General features: G+C 41.8%; 1 protein-coding gene across 2 annotated transcripts in view; it reads right to left on the minus strand.

Annotated features, from left to right (window-relative positions):
- LOC110488012 (zinc finger protein 385D) overlaps window positions 1-20,516 on the minus strand; it is a 41,191-nt gene that overhangs the window by 7,077 nt on the left and 13,598 nt on the right. For both annotated transcript variants that reach the window (XM_036946595.1, XM_021559966.2), the window contains exons 3-4: window positions 9,412-9,519; window positions 4,755-4,923 (exon numbers count right to left, since the gene is read on the minus strand). In XM_036946595.1, the coding sequence (XP_036802490.1) occupies window positions 4,755-4,923; window positions 9,412-9,519 (277 nt within the window). The remainder of the gene's footprint in view (window positions 1-4,754; window positions 4,924-9,411; window positions 9,520-20,516) is intronic.

Raw genomic sequence — 20,516 nt, forward strand, 5'->3', positions numbered from 1 at the left:
TGAGGAATTTTAATTATGGGATTTCTGTTGTTTTGATTTTGTCACCCTGCAATTTCACTGGCTGTTGTCGAGGTGTATCAGAGAGTACCAGAGAGGATTTATTAACACCCGCCAGCTTAACCCGGAAGCCAGCCGCACCAATGTGTCGGAGGAAACACCGCTCAACTGGTGACCGGCGTCAGCCTGCAGGCACTCGGCCCCACCACAAGGAGTCGCTAGGGAGCGATGAGCCAAGTGCCTTAGACCGGTGCGCCATTCGGGAGGCCCACGTTGCCTGTTTCTATACCTCTATAGCTCTCAGTTTTCCCAAGAGATTTCCTTTGGCGATAGAGCAGAAATGCTCTTCTCAAATCCTTCCACTCTCGTTAGGCTTCCAGACAATCACTGAGCTCCCCCTGAGATCTGATTACCTTTCTCAATGATGCTGGATTAAGCTCTTTAATTAAAATGATTGGGCCCCATTATATGCCACCATGACTTAAAGGACAGAAACCCCTCAAGGCCCTGCAGTTGTGAGGCATTCCTTCCTTTCTTCATTTTGAATTTCAGGCCAACTACATAGGCAGTTTTGAATCAACTGTGATTAGGATCTTGATAAAGTAGCTTTGATACAGAAGTGTATTTATAATGGTCGTGATTATCATTTGGATAACAGAGCAAAGTTATCTTTGAGATATTTCACAGCAGGGGTCATAGAACTTACGTTGACTCATTCAGCCCCTCCTTCCTCATTGGAATTTATTCTCCAGACAAAATCCTTTTGGAAAGTTTCTACAGCTTCAAACCTCCTCAGAACTTCTCACAAATGAGGGCATTTACAGGAAATCCTAGTTCCACGCAAGTGAAAAGCAGGTTTAATGCACAGAGTCATCAGCTTTGCCACTTTGTGATGCATGTCTGTGTTTAAGGGCTTTTTCCAACCCAGTGCGTACAGATTTGGATCTTTGAATTCCTTGTTGGTTAGGAGACGTGCATGGGGAGCTTTAGTGGTTAACTGATGGCTGAACAAGCCTAAGCACGCCCCCATGCCCCATGCCTGTTCTATTGTGCAGCTGCTGTCAGTACATGAGGCATAGCTCCCCTGACAATCTGCTCTTTAATAGCTAATATCAGGGTACATTTCCTCAGGCACTGGACTGGAACTGAGAGATGGCGACTACGTTATGGGCAACTCTTCTCTTTCTTAGCCACGTGCATGCGCACACACGCACACAGACACACACGCAGACACACACACAGACACACATCTTGACAAGCAGTGGCTAAGCCATTGGCTAATCTATGCAATCTCACTGTGGCCGGCTGTCCATTCGAAGCCACACACAAGTTCACAAGTTTAAAACACACAAACGCACGCACACATCCTCAAAATGCATACAGAAAATACATGAACTCACATGTACACAGAATGTGTGTTATAATGGCTATTTGGCAGAAGTGCCCACAATCAAAAGAGACTGCAGTTCTTCTCCCCATTCCTCATATCTGCTCTCAGTAGCCATTTCTCTTCCCTGACCTCCGCTTTTCATTAGAGGAGCACATGGGCACTGATATACCACTAAATACTTCAGCCCCAAAGATAATGTGGCGTTTACCCGCCTCGCCAATTAATTTCCCTGACATCTGAGTCCATTAATATTCATTACCCAACACCACTTTTGACAAACTGACGCTCCCACGCTTTGTAGACACGATAGTGAGGTGGAGGAGAAAACTGCTTGTTGTGTTTTGGGAGGTCAGTGATGAAAATGATTTATGGCTATTTGTTCCTTTTCCCAATACAGTGTTTAATGGTTTGTCTTTGAGGCCTTTCAGGGTCTTATTTTTAAACATTATTTTGCAAACAATATTTTCCACATAGTGAGACGTGGGCTTGTTCTTGAGACACACCTACGAGTGTGCTCTGGACTGCATTTCTCTAACATATGCATATATACTCAAAGACCTACCGGATGAATAAACAAAAGCTTGTTTTGGAATTCCTTAGGTTTGTACCAGACTGAAGTGTGACATCAGCTCTCGTTAGAGGGGGTTTCAATTAAACTAACATGAGGAGGACCAAAACATACATTGACGAAATCCCCCATTTGGGGAGCAAAAGTTATATTAAAAAGTTACCTGGTATACTCTACCTCCCCAACTCAAATCAAACTTTATACAACAGGTGTCGACCGTGAAATGCTTACTTACGAGCATTAACCAACAATGCGTTCAAGAAAGAGTTAAGAAAATATTTACCAAATAAACAAAAGTAAAAAATAATAAAAAGTAACACAATAAAATAACAATAACAAGGCTATATACTGGGGGTACCGGTACCGAGTCAATGTGCAGGGGTACAGGTTAGTCAAGGTAATTTGTATATGTAGGTAGGGTTAAAGTGACTAGAATTTGGGGACAAATTCATTATCCCATTGGAATAAATAACTTATGACTTTTGAAATATGTTGATACTCTCTCTGTAAATTGTGAATGATCCTATTCTGCAGGTGTGAGCATGTGGGACCAGATGGTTCACAATGCAGTGCCTTCAGAGTGAGAACAGGGATCGCAGAACCTGAGCTCAATTATGGATGCCTGTATGTGCTCCAGAAATGTGCTCCTGGTTTAAAATCGCTTACTCATGGAACATTGGATTGTAGGCCCTAGACTGAGGCACTCAGACCTAATCCTGGAAAGCCATGGTCCAAGGTTTCATTGGTGCCATTTTATGAGGCAATTAAAGATGGATACAGGAAGACTTTAGTAGTGGACAGAGGTAACCCAGAGAGCACTCTGGTTCTCCAGGTCCTATGGGTTTAGCTGTAAGACTAATGGAATTGACAGAGGTCAGCCTCCGGGCCTCCACTGACTACATTTTAGAAAGATAAAGGAGAGTCAAGCTTATCTGGTCCTGGTGCCTGTCTCCTGTAGTAAATGTACATCATTACGACGTCTCCTGTATCTACTTCCTCCTGCTCCCAACTTCCTCTAGTTTGACACCATGATCAGATACAGTGGGGAGAACAAGTATTTGATCCACTGCCGATTTTGCAGTGTTTCCTACTTACAAAGTATGTAGAGGTTTGTAATTTTTATCATAGGTACACTTCAACTGTGAGAGACGGAATCTAAAACAAAAATCCAGAAAATCACATTGTATGATTTTTAAGTCATTCATTTGCATTTTATTGCATGACATAACTATTTGATCACCTACCAACCAGTAAGAATTCCGGCTCTCACAGACCTGTTAGTTTTTCTTTAAAAAGCCCACCTGTTCTCCACTCATTACCTGTATTAACGGCACCTGTTTGAACTCGTTACCTGTATAAAAGACACCTGTCCACGCACTCAATCAAACAGACTCCAACCTCTCCACAATGGCCAAGACCAGAGAGCAGTGTAAGGACATCAGGGATAAAATTGAAGACCTGCAGAAGGCTGGGATGGACTACAGGACAATAGGCAAGCAGCTTGGTGAGAAGGCAACAACTGTTGGTGCAATTATCAGAAAATGGAAGAAGTTCAAGATGACGGTCAATCACCCTCGGTCTGGGGCTCCATGCAAGATCTCACCTCGTGGGGCATCAATGATCATGAGGAAGGTGAGGGATCAGCCCAGAACTACACGGCAGGATCTGGTCAATGACCTGACATAGAGCTGGGACCACAGTCTCAAAGAAAACCATTAGTAACACACTACGCCGTCATGGATTAAAATCCTGCAGCGCACGCAAGGTCCTCCTGCTCAAGCTAGCGCATGTCCAGGCCCGTCTGAAGTTTGCCAATGACCATCTGGATGATCCAGAGGAGGAATGGAATGGAATTGGAATTCTTTGGGGATGCTTTTCTGCAAAAGGGACAGGACGACTGCACCGTATTGAGGGGAGGATGGATGGGGGCATGTATCGCGAGATCTTGGCCAACAACCTCCTTCCCTCAGTAAGAGCATTGAAGATGGGTCGTGGCTGGTTCTTCCAGCATGACAACGACCTGAAACACACAGCCAGGAAAACTAAGTAGTGGCTCCGTAAGAAGCATCGCAAGGTCCTGGAGTGGCCTAGCCAGTCTCCAGACCTGAACCCAATATAAAATCTTTGGAGGGAGCTGAAAGTCCGTATTGCCCAGCGACAGCCCCGAAACCTGAAGGATCTGGAGAAGGTCTGTTTGGAGGAGTGGGACAAAATCCCTGCTGCAGTGTGTGCAAATCTGGTCAAGAACTATAGGAAACGTATGATCTCTGTAATTGCAAACAAAATTGCAAACAAAGGTTTCTGTACCAAATATTAAGTTCTGCTTTTCTGATGTATCAAATACTTATGTCATGCAATAAAATCAAATTAATGACTTAAAAATCATACAATGTGATTTTCTGGATTTTTTTTTATTTTTTAGATTCCGTCTCTCACAGTTGGAGTGTACCTATGATAAAAATTACAGACCTCTACATGCTTTGTAAGTAGGAAAATCTGCAAAATCGGCAGTGTATCAAATACATGTTCTCCCCACTGTATACAACATTTACAGTAATGTTTTCCAGGTGAAAACAAATGGATGTGGAGAAAGGGAACTATCAGCACACCGTTTCTGTACTCCCACAGTTTGCTTTTGCAACCTTTACACGAAAGGGACCTGGTCAGGTATTTCGGGAGACTCGGCACCTTTTGAAATTTGTTGGATGGATGTGACAAAGAAGAGTGACACACAGAGAGAGTGGATGGGGATTGGTAAAAACAGAGGATACGGAAGGAAAGTAAAGGGAAATTACCAACCTTTCCTGCCAGTGCTGTAGCACATTGCTGGAGGGTTGATGCTCTTAGGGACTTCCTGGTTGGTGGTTTCCTTGGTGACCACTGTACCTTTGAGCTTACATTTGGTAGCTTCCAGAGATTTCAGCTTCTTGGCATGTTTTGTTCCTTTGTAGTGGGCTACGGCTTGGCTCTGTGAGAAGAACAAATAGCAGGCTCAATTTAAACCAGGCCAAATTATGACCAAAAACGAACTCAAATCAGTGACCCATGAAATATACAACACAGTGAGCAGGCATCACAAAGCATTGCCTTTTATAGTGCTGATTAAACACAAACTTTAAAGGGGTTCAGCATCAAAAGAACATCCATGACAATAACAAAGACCATGCGCTGCAGAGTTTAGTCCAATTATATTTACAATGTTATCCATGCTCCTTTGCCTGTTATGTGATTTTTTTTCCTTTATCTTACATCTCAGTATAGTATCAATGGCCATGTGATGGGTGAATCTGTGATAGTCTGATGTATTATTTATGTAGCTGTTTGAATTTAGAGTCCAGACACGATTTGTCCAAGATTCACCGTCACAACGGATTTACCCGGACTCGTGGACTGGATCACATGCACATACTTCCTGGCTGACTTTGCCCGTGGCAGGAAAGGAAGGTATTAGGAAAAATGGTATTGCCTTTTGTGCCAACCGCATCCCCAGTAGGGCATTGTTAGCGTCTGTATGGGCTACGAGGGAAGTTTCAATCAAAACCATTGAGACAAAGAATTCTTACTTGCTGTTTGCAATTTTTAGGAGAAAATGAGTTTTCTCCATGCCAATTAGAGCAAATCAACAAAATGGAAATTTCCAGATAAAACTCCTTTTCTCTGCACTCAACATAAATTGATTTAGTCTGTGGAGGTCATAGACAATTATTGGCATTGGAAAATGCATACAATACTAATCCTCTGCTCCAAGGAACCCAAAAAAAGCCAAGCATGGCACTAGCTAGTTTTCCATCCAGTTGGCAACAGATTTTCATGCGAATAATTCTAAAATCTGAATTAAGATATTTTGCCACCAAAGATCTATGCACGATGACGTTGTACATATAAACATACTTTGTTATACTATTCCAGTAAATATATAAATTAAATGGATTTCCATCGCATTTTCAACTCAAGTGATCGTTTTGTCAGAATAAATGTTGCGTTTTATAGCGAATCTTTGGTCTTGGCACGTGCGGTGCGGGTAGGCTACCTACACGATGAGAGCAAGATTATTTTTGTTTTTCAAACGGCAGCCAAGCATCGATTATCATGCCATCAGAATAAGACGCTAGATATTTATTGGAAAGGAGCATCAAGCTCATCAACTTGCACTTTTACCACCCTGTAAAGTTCATCATCACTTATTTCATCTGTAGCCTAATATACAGCCTGCTGTAACGAGTCGTAGTGGAAAGAACACACAATATCATCGCGTGATTTAACATTTACTTCGATATGATGATTATTCTATCAATATGTGCACATAAATGCATTTCCACCGCATTATATATTTTGCAGAAACAAAAATATCCCACTTTGTCGTTTGACATTTGGAAAGTTTACCGACAAAATGTGCTGTTTCCATCAGGCCTGTCATGACATGTTTAATTCGACATGTCCTTTACACGCATAAAAAGGTCGGATGGAAATCTGGTTAATGTCTATGTTATCTTTACTCCAATATATTGCTTCTTATATCATACTCCAGGTATCCAAGCCATCAGTAGATTTTTTTTGCCAGAAGACACAAGTGATATGGATGAGTGTTTAGTGCAATCAAGACCATAATTCATCTTTCATTAGAGCAATGATGTTGAAAAATTGCCTTAATGATGATACTTGCGGTTTGACACAGACCTGATTAAGGTGGGGAAGGAGGTAATTCGTTTTTGGATGGTCTATAAGTGAGAAAGACATCTTATGGAAAATGACTGGCAAATAGCCATTTAGTCAGTCAATTAACGCACAGAAAATACAAATTCATTCCCACGTGGTATTTAATGTTCTGTGCATTCTTTAAATCATGCTTAAAATATACAAAAATTGACATTTTTTGGTTGGGTTATAGTCACTATGTTACTGTATATGGGTGGCTGTATGGAAATATCTTGCTGGCGGTGTAATTAGATCAATAAAACCATGTGTAAGGAAAAAGATTCCAATCTGGACAAAGAAGTCCAAACAAAGGTATAACAGAGTTATGTGTGCTTGTGAGAGAGGGAGAGAAAGAATGAGAATGCTGTAGCAGGCCTCACTCTCCAATGACTTGCATTGGAATTATTTCTATATATACAGTTCCAGACATAAGTTTGGACACACCTACTCATTCAAGGGTTTTTCTTTGTTTTTACTATTTTCTACATTGTAGAATAATAGTAAAGACATCAAAACTGGAACCAAAAATCTCAAATTTGGACTCATCAGACCAAAGGAATGGTCAAATGTCCATTACTTGTGTTTCTTGGCCCAAGCAAGTCTCTTCTTCTTATTGGTGTCCTTTAGTAGTGATTTCTTTGTAGCAATTTGACCATGAAGGTCTGATTCGCACAGTTTCCTCTGAACATTTAAAAAAAAATGTTTTACCTTTATTTAACTTGGCAAGTCAGTTAAGAACAAATTCTTATTTTCAATGACAGCCTAGGAACAGTGTTAACAGGTTAACTGCCTGTTCAGTGGCAGAATGACAGATTTGTACCTTGTCAGCTTGGGGATTTGAACTTGCAACCTTTTGGTTACTAGTCCAACACTCTAACCACCAGGCTACCCTGCCGCCCCAGCTAGAGATGTGTCTGTTACTTGAACTCTGTGAACCATTTATTTGGGCTGCAATTTCTGAGGCTGATAACTATTGAACTTATCATCTGCAGCAGAGGGAACTCTGAGTCTTCCTTTCCTGTGGTGGTCCTCATGAGAGCTAGTTTCATCATAGCGCTTGATGGTTTTTGCGACTGCACTTCAAGAAACGTTTAAAGTTCTTGAAATGTTCAGGATTGACTAACCTTCATGTCTTAAAGTAATGATGGACTGTGGTTTATTTTTGCTTATTTGAGCTGTTCTTGCCATAATATGGACTCGGTCTTTTACAAAATAGGGTTATCTTCTGTATACCACCCCTACCTTGTCACAACAGCTCCAACACTAACCCATGAAGCCAAACACCATGATGATGACTCAGGTTTAGAGCTGGAACTGCTTCATCTGCAATACTGCTATTCACTTTGGTAGATGGAGACACTCATAACGATGCATTCAATCGATCCAGGGCAGCAAGTTGAAGAAGAAGAAAAGCAGATACTTCAGGCCCTTTTTATAGACTGACATGGTCTGTCAACAGCCAAACAAGAGGTGGAGAGAATCCGTGTGAAGTTCTCCACAGCGTGAGACTGGTTTGGTGGTAGTGAGTGTTTGTGGCTTGTGTTTTACTGGTCACCAATCAGAACATCAGTAGTTCTCTCCTCAGGTTGAAATGGGAGGAGACATCCTCCTCTAAAGAATGACTCTTAAGGTAAAAATTGTTTTACTGTTTGACCAAGACATTTGAGAGCTGTGTCAGTTTATTGAGGCACTTTTGACTTAGTGCAGAGGACAACTGGGTGGGAACATCCCAATAATATGGTACAATGGAAAGACCCCTTTAATTAAATAATATTGTATGTATTTTAGTTGTTTTTCACCACTCAAAAGTCCAGGTATTCTGTTCTTCACTAAGTTAAGCTACACGCACCATCCACCACCCAAACAACCTCCAAGTCCACCAGGTTTCTCCATCCAATTTAAACTCCTATATAGTCAATCTGCAAAGATGATAAAGTATTTTTGATGTCCAAGTGACATCAAACTGAAATTTCTTCTCCCTATCTCGGCACCACGGAGATTTGATAGGTAAACACCATCTTTATCTGTTTGCTCAGGAGTTGTGATTGATGGCTGGGATGGATGATGATTATCCTGAGCTAGAACTCAATGTAGAAGAAATATTAACCGTCGCATTGAGTAATCACTAGCACATTGGGGCCCTGAATAGATAGCTAGCTTCCTTATTGGATGAAGTATGACAATGCCATTTTGTAATGCTACTGAATTAACTACCCCTGGCTCAAAAATGTGTTTTCAATTGTAGGAAAATGTGATTTGATGGTAAGAACAAGGAAATTGAACAGTTAGATTCCATGCATTTTAGTAATGAGGGTTACTTCAGAACTACTTTGTTTATTATTAACAACAACTGCTGTCATGTATTGCAAGATAACAGTTGCTTACTCCAACTTTAACGTCTTTGTAAGAAAGTTGCCCTAGATTGCAAAGATGTTGTGCTGGATATATTATTCAGGACACATCCCCATATGAGACAAGCAACATCGTTTGCTATTTCACAACTGACATCTTATATAAGGATGTAATGTGTCCCCTTTAATAACAAATGACATATACTTTTGAAGATCCATGAGCCCGTTATGTCTTATGTTTCAAGCAAGACTTTGTTGGAAGTATGACCTCATCAACATCTGCTGGGATCCTGTAAATATGGGTTGAACAAGTAGGAGTGGACCGTCGTGCTTTGTTATTCAGTCGACTCAACATAACACAGGTTCATCGAGGGCATTTGGACCCGTGTGATCTCCAGAAGCTCCCTCACCTGTGAGTTGAATCTCAGTTGGCACACGCTGCACGAGACGTGTCTTCTTTTCGTCAAGGGATGAACTCCAAACGTGTGATGCATAACAGCTTTCTGAACTGGGTCCATCTGGGGGGAGAGAGAAGAGTATAGAATCTAAGTGAGATACAGTGTTAGAGCGGACCTCTAAATCAACCACCTTACATCCTTTGGTGTGGTGGAAAGAGAAAATGATTTTCTTTAGAGCAGGGTTCCCTAACTCAGGCAGGTGATTTTTATTTTTAAATGGATTTTTTCTTTTCTTCTACTGCTGAACACAAAAGACTGTAAAAACACCAGCAAATCATCAGCTCCAAGTGATTTTAATTTTGGGAATCTGTTCCAAAGTATTCCCACGCACAGTAGAGATATATGTGATCGCATACAAAGCAAGTGATTTAAAATGATTATGTTCTAGTCAAATATTATATCTGTTTGGGCTTCTTGAGGCCAATTAGCTGTCTACAAATTAATTATGTTCCCGCCCCCCTGACCATCCGCTCAAGAAAAGATTGGCCTGCGGCTGAATATAGTTGATGAGCCCTGCTTTAGAGCTTCTTCGGGGGTTAGACGTTGAGACACCAGTCTCAATGTCAACAGTGAAAAGGCGACTCTGGGATTCTGGCCGTCTAGGCAGAGTTGAAGAGAAAAAGCCATATCTCAGACTGGCCAATAAAAATAAAAGATTAAGATGGGCAAAAAAACACAGACACTGGCCGGAGGAACTCTGCCTAGAAGGCCAGCATCCCGGAGTCACCTCTTCACTGTTGACGTTGAGACTGGTGTTTTGCAGGTACTATTTGATGAAGCTGCCAGTTGAGGACTTGTGAGGCATCTGTTTCTCAAACTAGACGCTCTAATGTACTTGTCCTCTTGCTCAGTTGTGCACCGGGGCCTCCCACTCCTCTTTCTATTCTGGTTAGAGCCAGTTTGCGCTGTTCAGTGAAGGGAATAGTACACAGGATTGTACCAGATCTTCAGTTTCTTGGCAATTTCTCACATGGAATAGCCTTCATTTCTCAGAACAAGAATAGACTGACGAGTTTCAGAAGAAAGTTCTTTGTTTCTGGCCATTTTGAGCCTGTAATTGAACCCACAAATGCTGATGCTCTAGATACTCAACTAGTCTAAAGAAGGCCAGTTTTATTGCTTCTTTAATCAGCACAACGGTTTTTAGCTGTGTTCAACATAATTGCAAAAGGGTTTTCTAATGATCAATTAGCCTTTTAAAATGATAAACTTGGATTAGCTAGCACAACGTGTCATTAGAACACAAGAGTGATGGTTGCTGATAATGGGCCTCTGTACGCCTATGTTGATATTCCATTCAAAATCAGACGTTTCCAGCTACAATGGTCATTTACAACATCAACAATGTCTACACTGTATTTCTGATCAATTTGATGTTATTTTAATGGACAAAAAAATTCATTTTCTTTCAAAAACAAGGACATTTCTAAGTGACCCCAAACTTTTGAACGATAGTGTACATAGACGGGTTAGCTGACAATGTCACAAAAACGATGAATGTCCACAGCAGATGTCTGTGTGTTGTTTTGATTCTGGACTGTCAGATAGCTAACAACAATGACAAGAAGCTGCAAAAATTTGCTTGCTAGCTAACCAACTACTGTAGCGATGTATTTGAGTGTACAACGAGTAACAATAAGTGACAATATGTTTTCAATAAAGATATGGAGAGGAAATATAGTTTTGATGTTGTCAACAATCTTTGATTTTAAGCCAACCCTGCCGGTTGTGCTCCACAGTTACGCACGCATTGGTTTATTGCTAAGTATCCCACCTGTATATAGATCTAGATCTATAGGTCTATAACTATACTATTAAAAGGGAACTTTCTACAAGAACATAATTGGATTAACGCAATCATAAAATGTTTGCAGAAGTTTGTGACTAGAGCAAAACTGTGGGTGAATTGAAGAAACAGGTGTGTTATGCAACATTCTTCCATTGTAAATCTCACCCAAGTTTCGGAGAGAAGATGACACATGAACCTGGCACAGGTCCCTGGCAGGGAAAGCTTCAGTACAGATACATTAGCTACAGCCTGCTGGGAAATAGGCTAATATGGAGGACTGGAAACGTATTGAGTGTGAGAAACATCTGTGCCACGGAAAAAGGATGACCTTCGACTTGAAACACGCACTGGGCTTGAGTGTCAGAAATGCCATCACAATCAGTGTCAAATTAATATTAGGCTATGTAGACTTAGAATAATACACAATACACCAAGGTTACTAGGGAAGTACCTCACACAAGTAACCTTGGTGTGTTTCGGTGTATATTCAGTAAATGTTCACATAGCCTCATCACATAACGTTCACAGAACTCTCTTCTCGATCTACTGTATAAAATCTGTCCATTACACAGTCCTCCACCACTCAGCTGCGGTCTAAGGCCCCGTACACACTCCGGTTGTACAACTGATGTACAACGTATTTGACACGATGGTGATACAACCTGAGTTGTAGAGTTTGTCTGCTATTTTTTTTTTACGGTTTCTCCCCAGCGCTTGAGTAATTATTTTGGTTGTATCACAACCGTTTATCTCTGTTGTATCACAACCGTTTAAACAAATGTGTTGTAAATCAGTTCACACTTGAGTGTGAACAGGGCCTTAGCCAGCACAGCTGCATTCCTAGCAGCACATTATTCCTCCACCACACTCTCTCATCAGCCACCCACTGCGCCACATACTCCACAGAGAACCTCCTGCTGGGAGCCGGCTTCAATTGAGATATCTCCCCATCCACACACACATCTTTATGCTAAGTCACATGCCTGCTATCAAAGCCCATGGACGTGTCGTTTTCCCTATTTTATTCTCTCCGTCCGAGCGAGTGTCTCCTTTCATTCATGTGTCCTCTGTGATTCATGCTGATGTGTTGGGGAGATGTCGGGGGACCATCACCCCTGACGATAGAGAAATAACCAGGCTGTTTAATGGATATTATCTGACAGCCGACAGCAGCCTGTCTGTCATACAGTTCATCACGTCGGACGTGAGACCGGTTCACTCAGAGCAGAAGATAATGCAACAAGACTAGACAGTGATGAGACGCGGTGGCTGTGTGTGGGTGGGTGACTTTCACTTCCTAACTGTGATAAACTGGACAAACACAACACTGAGCACTATTTTCGTTAATTTATCAACATGATATTTTCTATATGCCCATACGAGGCCCACACATCACTGCATAAAACATGAGGTCAAATGAATCCATAGATCAGCCTTTTTGCAAAGTGTCACAATTATAATCAAAATTATAGTATTTTGTGTTCTTATACATTTAGTAAAATATTGTGGCCAGCAGCTCAAATGCTGCCCAGTTACACAGAGAGAGAGAGAGAGAGAGAGAGAGAGAGAGAGAATGAATGAATGAATGAATGAATGACTGGTCAACACACTGAGCTAGCCTCCACCGTGTGGTCTGAATGTTCCATTCACGGCCGCCACGCACGCTTACCATTAACTAAAGTGGGATGAATGGCCTGTCAAAATGAATCCTCCCTCCTATGCGTTTCCCAATTACCTCGCTGCCTAGGCCAGTCAGTTAGTTATCAGCAGACATGCCGCTATAGATTGTTGCCACACCAAAACATTTGCAAGTCAAATGCGGGGGACGCTCATAACTTATAATGAGAAACAACAAGCTTCCCAGGTGTTAATAAAAACGCAGACCCTCACATGAGAGGAAGTTGAGAGGGGAAGAGAGGAAGCAATGATGTCTGAGGGGTGAAGAGCAGAGTGTCTGCTGTGAACTGAGTGCACTACTAGTGGATGTATCCCCTGAAGATGCTGAAAGACTGAGATAGAGAAAGATCAATCCATTTCCCCCCGTCTTAGTACAACTGTTAAACTTTGAGTTCTTTTTTGTAATCATATACTGTGAGAAGTGAATATGTTTGGTGTGATATGGATTTGTTTGCAACAGGAGGAGAGAGTGGGAGAATGAGAGAGAAGAGAGAGAGACGAGAAGAATTTCCCCATAGTGTACTTGAGTGAGTTACTGGATAGGAAAATTCACAGTGACCGTAAATAGAATGAAACTCATAGAATCTTGATTCAATTTAATATTCTAATAGGATTATGAGTCCGTTACTGCAGATCAATTTGACCTTCTTCTAAGTGTTAACTTGGCTCAAAAAGCCCCAGGGAACAGTCTGTTTTCTTTCTATTGTTGCACTTGTTTATCTCTCCTCCTTAGGGTTGAAGCATCCCAAACTGAAAGGGATTCACGTGTGTTTCTTCACCATGTATAGAGGAAAATAGGTCTAGTGGATCTCAGTGGAATTTGTGTGTGTACTGTACTTGTGTGTGTGTGTGTTTATCATTACTATGCAAAGGGGCAGTAGCACTATTGAGCTCTTCAATTGGGCTTCTTATTCAATATACCACACTGAAGGCTGGAGTGGGGGTTCATTATGCACATTGCTCCTGTGGATATTGCTGCTTTTTAAAAGGGGTTTTAAGGGGTTTTGGATTCTATAAAAGGATTTAAGTTTTATGCTGTTGTTCCCCTTGATGCAGGCACTTACTGTCAGTAACGCTAACTAAGAGTGCTAAATGATTAAAATGTAAGTGGTTAGCGAGAGAGTGAGAGAGAGAGAGAGAGAGAGAGAGAGAGAGAGGAGAGAGAGAGAGAGAGGGGAGAGAACCTGAATGGACTACTTTCGACGAACACAGAGCAAGCACAAGTACAATTCTATCTCTCCCTCTATTTCTCCTCTCTCCTTATAACCCATTCTTTCTCCCCCTCTCTCTCTGCTCTTTTTCTCCGTTGCGCCTCTCGTTCCACTTATCTATCCCTCGGCTTTCTGCTTCTTGTCTCAGATTGTATTTTCTCCAGTATGAGTGGTACTTTAGAACGTTCCCATCGGTCTTCACCGCTGACCCCTCTTCACCGCTGACCCCTCTTCACCGCTGACCCCTCTCACACCATCAAGATCTGTTAGGATGAAATATTGATCTAGGGTGTCTCCTCTGCTCCCCAGAGCCACCTGGCTGCCTCACACTGTCCCCGACCTGCTCAGATGAAAATGTAACACCTTAACCCCTTAACCCCTGCCACACCCACCCCTTGCCTCAGAACAAAGCACATCTGAGCTCCATCAAATTGTCCTTATCTGTAGTACTGTCAAGCGTGACATGATATAAAAGCCCTAACACCTAAAAAAGTAACTTTGAACGTTATGAAACAACTCTTAAATAGGGGTTGAATACATTTAACTGCACTCCCCCCCCCCCCCCCCCCCCCACACACACACACATCTTATTTGAATGAATCCATCTACTACTAAAATATAATGTCTTCACAGGTCTTGAGCCAAACTCACCACAATAATAAGGTGTATACAGTCGAATATACATCACATTTAATCTGTGTACTGTAGGTCAAGTTGATGTGGTTCGATAGTGTTTTGCTAAATTCTTCCATAACCCGATTTCTAATCGATCAATCTATCAAACCTCTCTCTCTGGCAACACCCCACTGGGAATTATTCTCTCATGACCTTGTTCAATGAAATCTAAGATGAAACAATTTATCTTTGCATAATATTATACCATGAATATCAAACAAGAACAATATTCATAATAATGAAAGAAACACCTACATTGCATTTGAATTCCTCTTTTCCAAATCAATGCCCTGAAATGAGAAATGCATGGCTTACCTGCAAACACAGAGTATAATAATGGTGAACACTTTAATATCAATGAATTCAAGGGTTTTACACACATGCCTACATTGCTTGAAGCAGTGCCGGCCCTTGGCATACTGTAAGATACATAGGCGGTTGCCTAAGCAAGGGTTTTCCAAACTCGGTCCTGGGGCCCCCTCTGGGTGCACGCATTGGTTTTTGCCCTAGCACTACACATCCAATTCAAATAAATCAAAGCTTGATGGTGAGAGGGTTATTTGAATCAGCTATGTAGAGCTAGGGCAGAAACCAAAACGTGCACCCGGACGGGGCCCCAGGACCGAGTTTGGGAAACCCTTGCATAGGCGACTCTGGCCTAGGCCCCCGACCCCCTTACTGTTGAGGAAAACACCATTTCTAAGTTTAGTGGTGCATCAAGCAGTTTTCCTCTTCTTACCGACAGTCAAATCAAATCAAATGTTATTGGTCACATACACATGGTTAGCAGATGTTATTGGTCACATACACATGGTTAGCAGATGTTATTGGTCACATACACATGGTTAGCAGATGTTATTGGTGACATACACATGGTTAGCAGATGTTATTGGTCACATACACATGGTTAGCAGATGTTATTGGTCACATACACATGGTTAGCAGATGTTATTGGTGACATACACATGGTTAGCAGATGTTATTGGTCACATACACATGGTTAGCAGATGTTATTGGTCACATACACATGGTTAGCAGATGTTATTGGTCACATACACATGGTTAGCAGATGTTATTGGTCACATACACATGGTTAGCAGATGTTAATGCGAGTGTGGCGAAATGCTTGTGCTTCTAGTTCCGACAGTGCAGCAATATCTAACAAGTAAAATCTAACAATTCCCGAAACAAAAACCTAAGTAATGAATGTAATAAGAATGTCTAAATATATGGCTGAGCAATGTCAGAGGGGCATAGGCCAAGATGAATAAGATAGTATAGAATACAGTCTCTACATACAAGATGAGTAATGCAAGATATGTAAACATTGTTAAAGTGGCTAGTGTTCCATTTATTAAAGTGGCCAATGATTTCAAGTCTGTATATAGGCAGCAGCCTCTCTGTGCTAGTGATGGCTGTTTAACAGTCTGATGGCCTTGAGACAGAAGCTGTTTTCAGTCTCTCGCTTCCAGCTTCGATGTACCTGTTCTGACCTCGCCTTTTGGATGATGGAGGGGTGAACATGCAGTGGCTTGGGTGGTTGTTGTCCTTGGTTATCTTTTTGGCCTTCCTGTGACATTGGGTGCTGTAGGTGTCCTGGAGGGCAGGTAGTTTGCCCCAGATGATGCGCTGTGCAGACCGAACCACCCTCTGGAGAGCCCTGCGTTTGTGGGCGGTGCAGTTTCCGTACCAGGCGGTGATACAGCCCGACAGGATCCTCTCAATTGTGCAACTGTAAAAGTTTGTGAAGGTTTTAGGCGACAAGCCACATTTCTTCAGCCTCCTGAGGTTGAAGAGGCGTTGTTGTGCCTTCTTCACCACACTGTCTGTGTGGGTGGACCATTTCAGTGATATGTACTCAGAGGAACTAAAAACTGTTTCCTGAAGTCCACGATCATCTCCTTTGTTTTGTTGACGTTGAGTGAGGGGTTATTTTCCTGACATCACACTCCGAGAGTCCTCACCTCCTCTCTGTAAGCTGTCTCATCGTTGTTGGTAATCAAGCCCACTACTGTTGTGTCATCTGCAAACTTGATGATTGAGTTGGAGGCGTGCATGTCAACGCAGTCATGGGTGAACAGGGAGTACAGGAGGGGGCTGAGCATGCACCCTTGTGGGGCCCCAGTGTTGAGGATCAAGTGGAGATTGTTGTTTCCTACCTTCACCACCTGGGTCAGGAAGTCCAGGACCCAATTGCATAGGGCGGTGTTGAGACCCAGGGCCTCAAGCTTAATGATGAGCTTGGAGGGTACTATGGAATTGAATGCTGAGCTATAGTCAATGAACAGCATTCTTACATAGGTAGTGTGATGGCGATTGCATCGTCTGTGGACCTATTGGGGTGGTAAGCAAATTGAAGTGTGTCTAGGGTGACAGGTAAGGTGGAGGTGATATGATCCTTGACTAGTCTCTCAAAGCACTTCATGATGACAGAAGTGAGTGCTACGGGGCAATAGTCATTTAGTTCAGTTACCTTTGCATTATTGGGTACAGGAACAATGGTGGCCATCTTGAAGCATGTGGGGACAGCATACTGGGATAGGGATTGATTGAATATGTCCGTAAACACACCAGCCAGCTGGTCTGCGCATGCTCTGAGGACGTGGCTAGGGATGCCGTCTGGGCCGGCAGCCTTGCGGGGGTTAACACGTTTAATTGTCTTACTCACGTCGGCCATAGAGAAGGAGAGCCCAGAGTCCTTGGCACTGTGTTATCCTCAAAGCGGGCAAAGAACGTGTTTAGCTTGTCTGGCAGCAAGACTTCTGTCTCGGCGACGTGGCTGGTTTTCCTTTTGTGGTCCGTGGTTGTTTGTAAACCCTGCCACATGCGTCTTGTGTCTGAGCCGTTGAATTGTGACTCCACTTTGTCCCGATATTGACATTTTGCCTGTTTGATTGCCTTGTGGAGTGATCGTGTACTCTGTTTAGTATTCTGCCACATTCCCCGTCACCTTGCCATGGTTAAATGTGGTGGTTCGTGCCTTCAGTTTTATGCAGATGCTGTCATCTATCCATGGTTTCTGGTTAGGGTAGGTTTTAATAGTCACAGTGGGTATAACATCTCCTATACACTTCTTGATAAACTCAGTGACCGTTTCATTAGCCCATGTTAGCTAATATTTTTTAGGTTGGTAAGTTAGTCTACCCAGCTATCTAAACTTGTAGTAATCATGGCTGAATTACCAACTGGGCACGAAGGGCCTAGGGTGTCCAGAGGCACTGACTTCCAGGAGGCCTGTCATGCCAAATAGTGTCCCCCTGCCAAAGAGTGCCCCTGCTATTGTAGTAGTCTGTTTGTATGTAGTTTGCATTTCAATGGCATCCCTCAAAGAGATTTTATTTTATCTTTCCAACCAGGCAAAGCACAATGAAGGCACTACTGATCTCGACAAGAGGCGCAAGAGGTATCTAGCTATAATTTACCCTGATCAATCAAATGGATAGGTATAAGCAATTATGAATTATAAACTTTATTACAACTGCACTTAACTAGGTGTCTTTGCTAGACAAACACATCCAGACAGACAGACAGACAGACAGACATCTGGGCAAGTGAAATAACCTTTTGTTTATCAATCACATTCTATTATATCTGAAATTATTGTGAGTTCAATGAATGTCATATCAGAGAGCACACAGCGTATCAATTTGTGACTTTGTGCTAAAAGGTCAGTACCTGCCTAGCCTGCCAGAAGTTTGAGAGGGTGAAGACTGTGGCGCCAGAGTTGAAGCCTGTCATGACGCTAGCCCTTTCAGTGAATTGGCTAGCAGAGATGTGAACAACCCCCCTCTCCTGTTAGCAGTTTTACAACTTTACAACCACGTCCTAAATTCCATGCAGAGAATATTGTCTTCCTGACCATGCAATATGGGAGAGAGAGGGTCACAGTAGAACAAAGGAACTCTCCCGCCAAATTCTACTACATTTTAACAATATTATTTTTTTGGAGAATGTGTATACGGTTGGTGGAGAAGCCAGCTACAACCCGGTCCGTTTTGTTTCATGTTTGTGACCTCATGAAAGAAAATACAGCCACATTACCCTAACTCTGTTTATACAGGTTCCTCAGTTACAATGCTTGCATCTAATTATTGTATAAAATGAATGAGTAAAGATGAAACTATTAGCGAAATGATGTAATGTGATGTTAACCTTTAAAATGAGAGAATTGGCCTTCCATATAAAGTAAACTAAAGTAAACATACAGTATAAACTAATTCAGTAGCCACACACAAGTGAATAGACATTGGTTGGAAATGATGAACAAACACATTTTCCACTATTGAATAAAAGCCTCCTTGACGAACTCTGAACTATTGATCACCTAAAGAAGAAGCACATACTAAACTAGCATATATTAGACTGCAGCTGAACATATGCACAAATCCAGTACGAGAACACTGACCGACGAGGAAGCATCTTCAGAGTGAGATGAACCTCTCAGACCACGTGAACCTTCATTGCTTTTCCGAATGAGCGATCGTTAGTGACATATGTATTTATGTGGGAATAGCTTCCCAGGTCTGATAGAGACCCATGGTCCTTAGTCTTCTTTCCAAAAAACCCTTCTCTTCTCTCTGAATCTATTGTGTTATAACCAAACTGTTTTTGTTTAGTCCAGTAGGGACGGTATTTACTGTATAATGTTATTATGTATTGTATATTCTGTAATTGTTTAATTAGTTCGTAAATAAATAATTGAGCCAATTTGTGTACGGATGACTCATAAGCAAAGGCTGAGGTTGTGCAGATAACCAAGAATTTTATGACGTTCAGATAAGACTGATATTTGGTAAAGAATAATTAATGACTAATTGACTGCTATTGATATAAAAGATCTTCAGATCTTTAGGAGAGGATTCGGGAGATAGCCACTCTATATTAACTAATGCTTCTGTGGTGCCCCAGGTTATTAATGGTTTAATTGTTGCATGGTTTAATTCAATCACATAATCAATTACACGTTAGGTAATCAATTTGAAAATAGCATGTCATCTCATTAAAGAAGTCAGAGACACGACAAGCCCATCAAAGTTGTTTCACCATGATCAGTAAGTGTAACAATACCATTTTTGCCTTGATAAGTTGTTTTGTAATGCTTGCTTGCTTTAATAATTATAGAGTGTGTGTGTGTGTGTGTGTGTGTGTGTGTGTGTGTGTGTGTGTGTGTGTGTGTGTGTGTGTGTGTGTGTGTGTGTGTGTGTGTGTGTGTGTGTGTGTGTTAGTATTCTTACAAATATGAACATCTGCATACTGCATGACACAGATACAGGTAAGAATAAAATGACCTCTCTAACACTTTAAATGTTAGGGGTGGACCTCATCGGACCCTTCACAAAATCCAGGAATGGCAACAGCTGTTGTCTGACAGCGACCGATCACTTCACCAAGTGGGTGGAAGCAATATTCATTAAGGTCAGTAACGGGAGAGAATGTGCTTTACTCCAAATTCCCTTCTGTAACCTATTAAAAGGGGTGCTTGGAACCAAAAATAGATTTTAGTTTTGTATGATACCAATCAAGAACGAGACTGGCGAGGCCACCTCAAGGTGATGATGGACATCTTCAACACCCACAGTTCTCCTGTGGGTGTTGAGGCCTTCTTGAGTGAAACAAGGTACAGATGTTATTGGTTATGTTCTGTTTTTTTATTGACATTTTATGGTACATAAGACATATTTCAATATCTCACATTGTCAATAGAT

Source organism: Oncorhynchus mykiss, chromosome 2, assembly GCF_013265735.2.
Source record: "Oncorhynchus mykiss isolate Arlee chromosome 2, USDA_OmykA_1.1, whole genome shotgun sequence".
Lineage (NCBI taxonomy): Eukaryota > Metazoa > Chordata > Actinopteri > Salmoniformes > Salmonidae > Oncorhynchus > Oncorhynchus mykiss.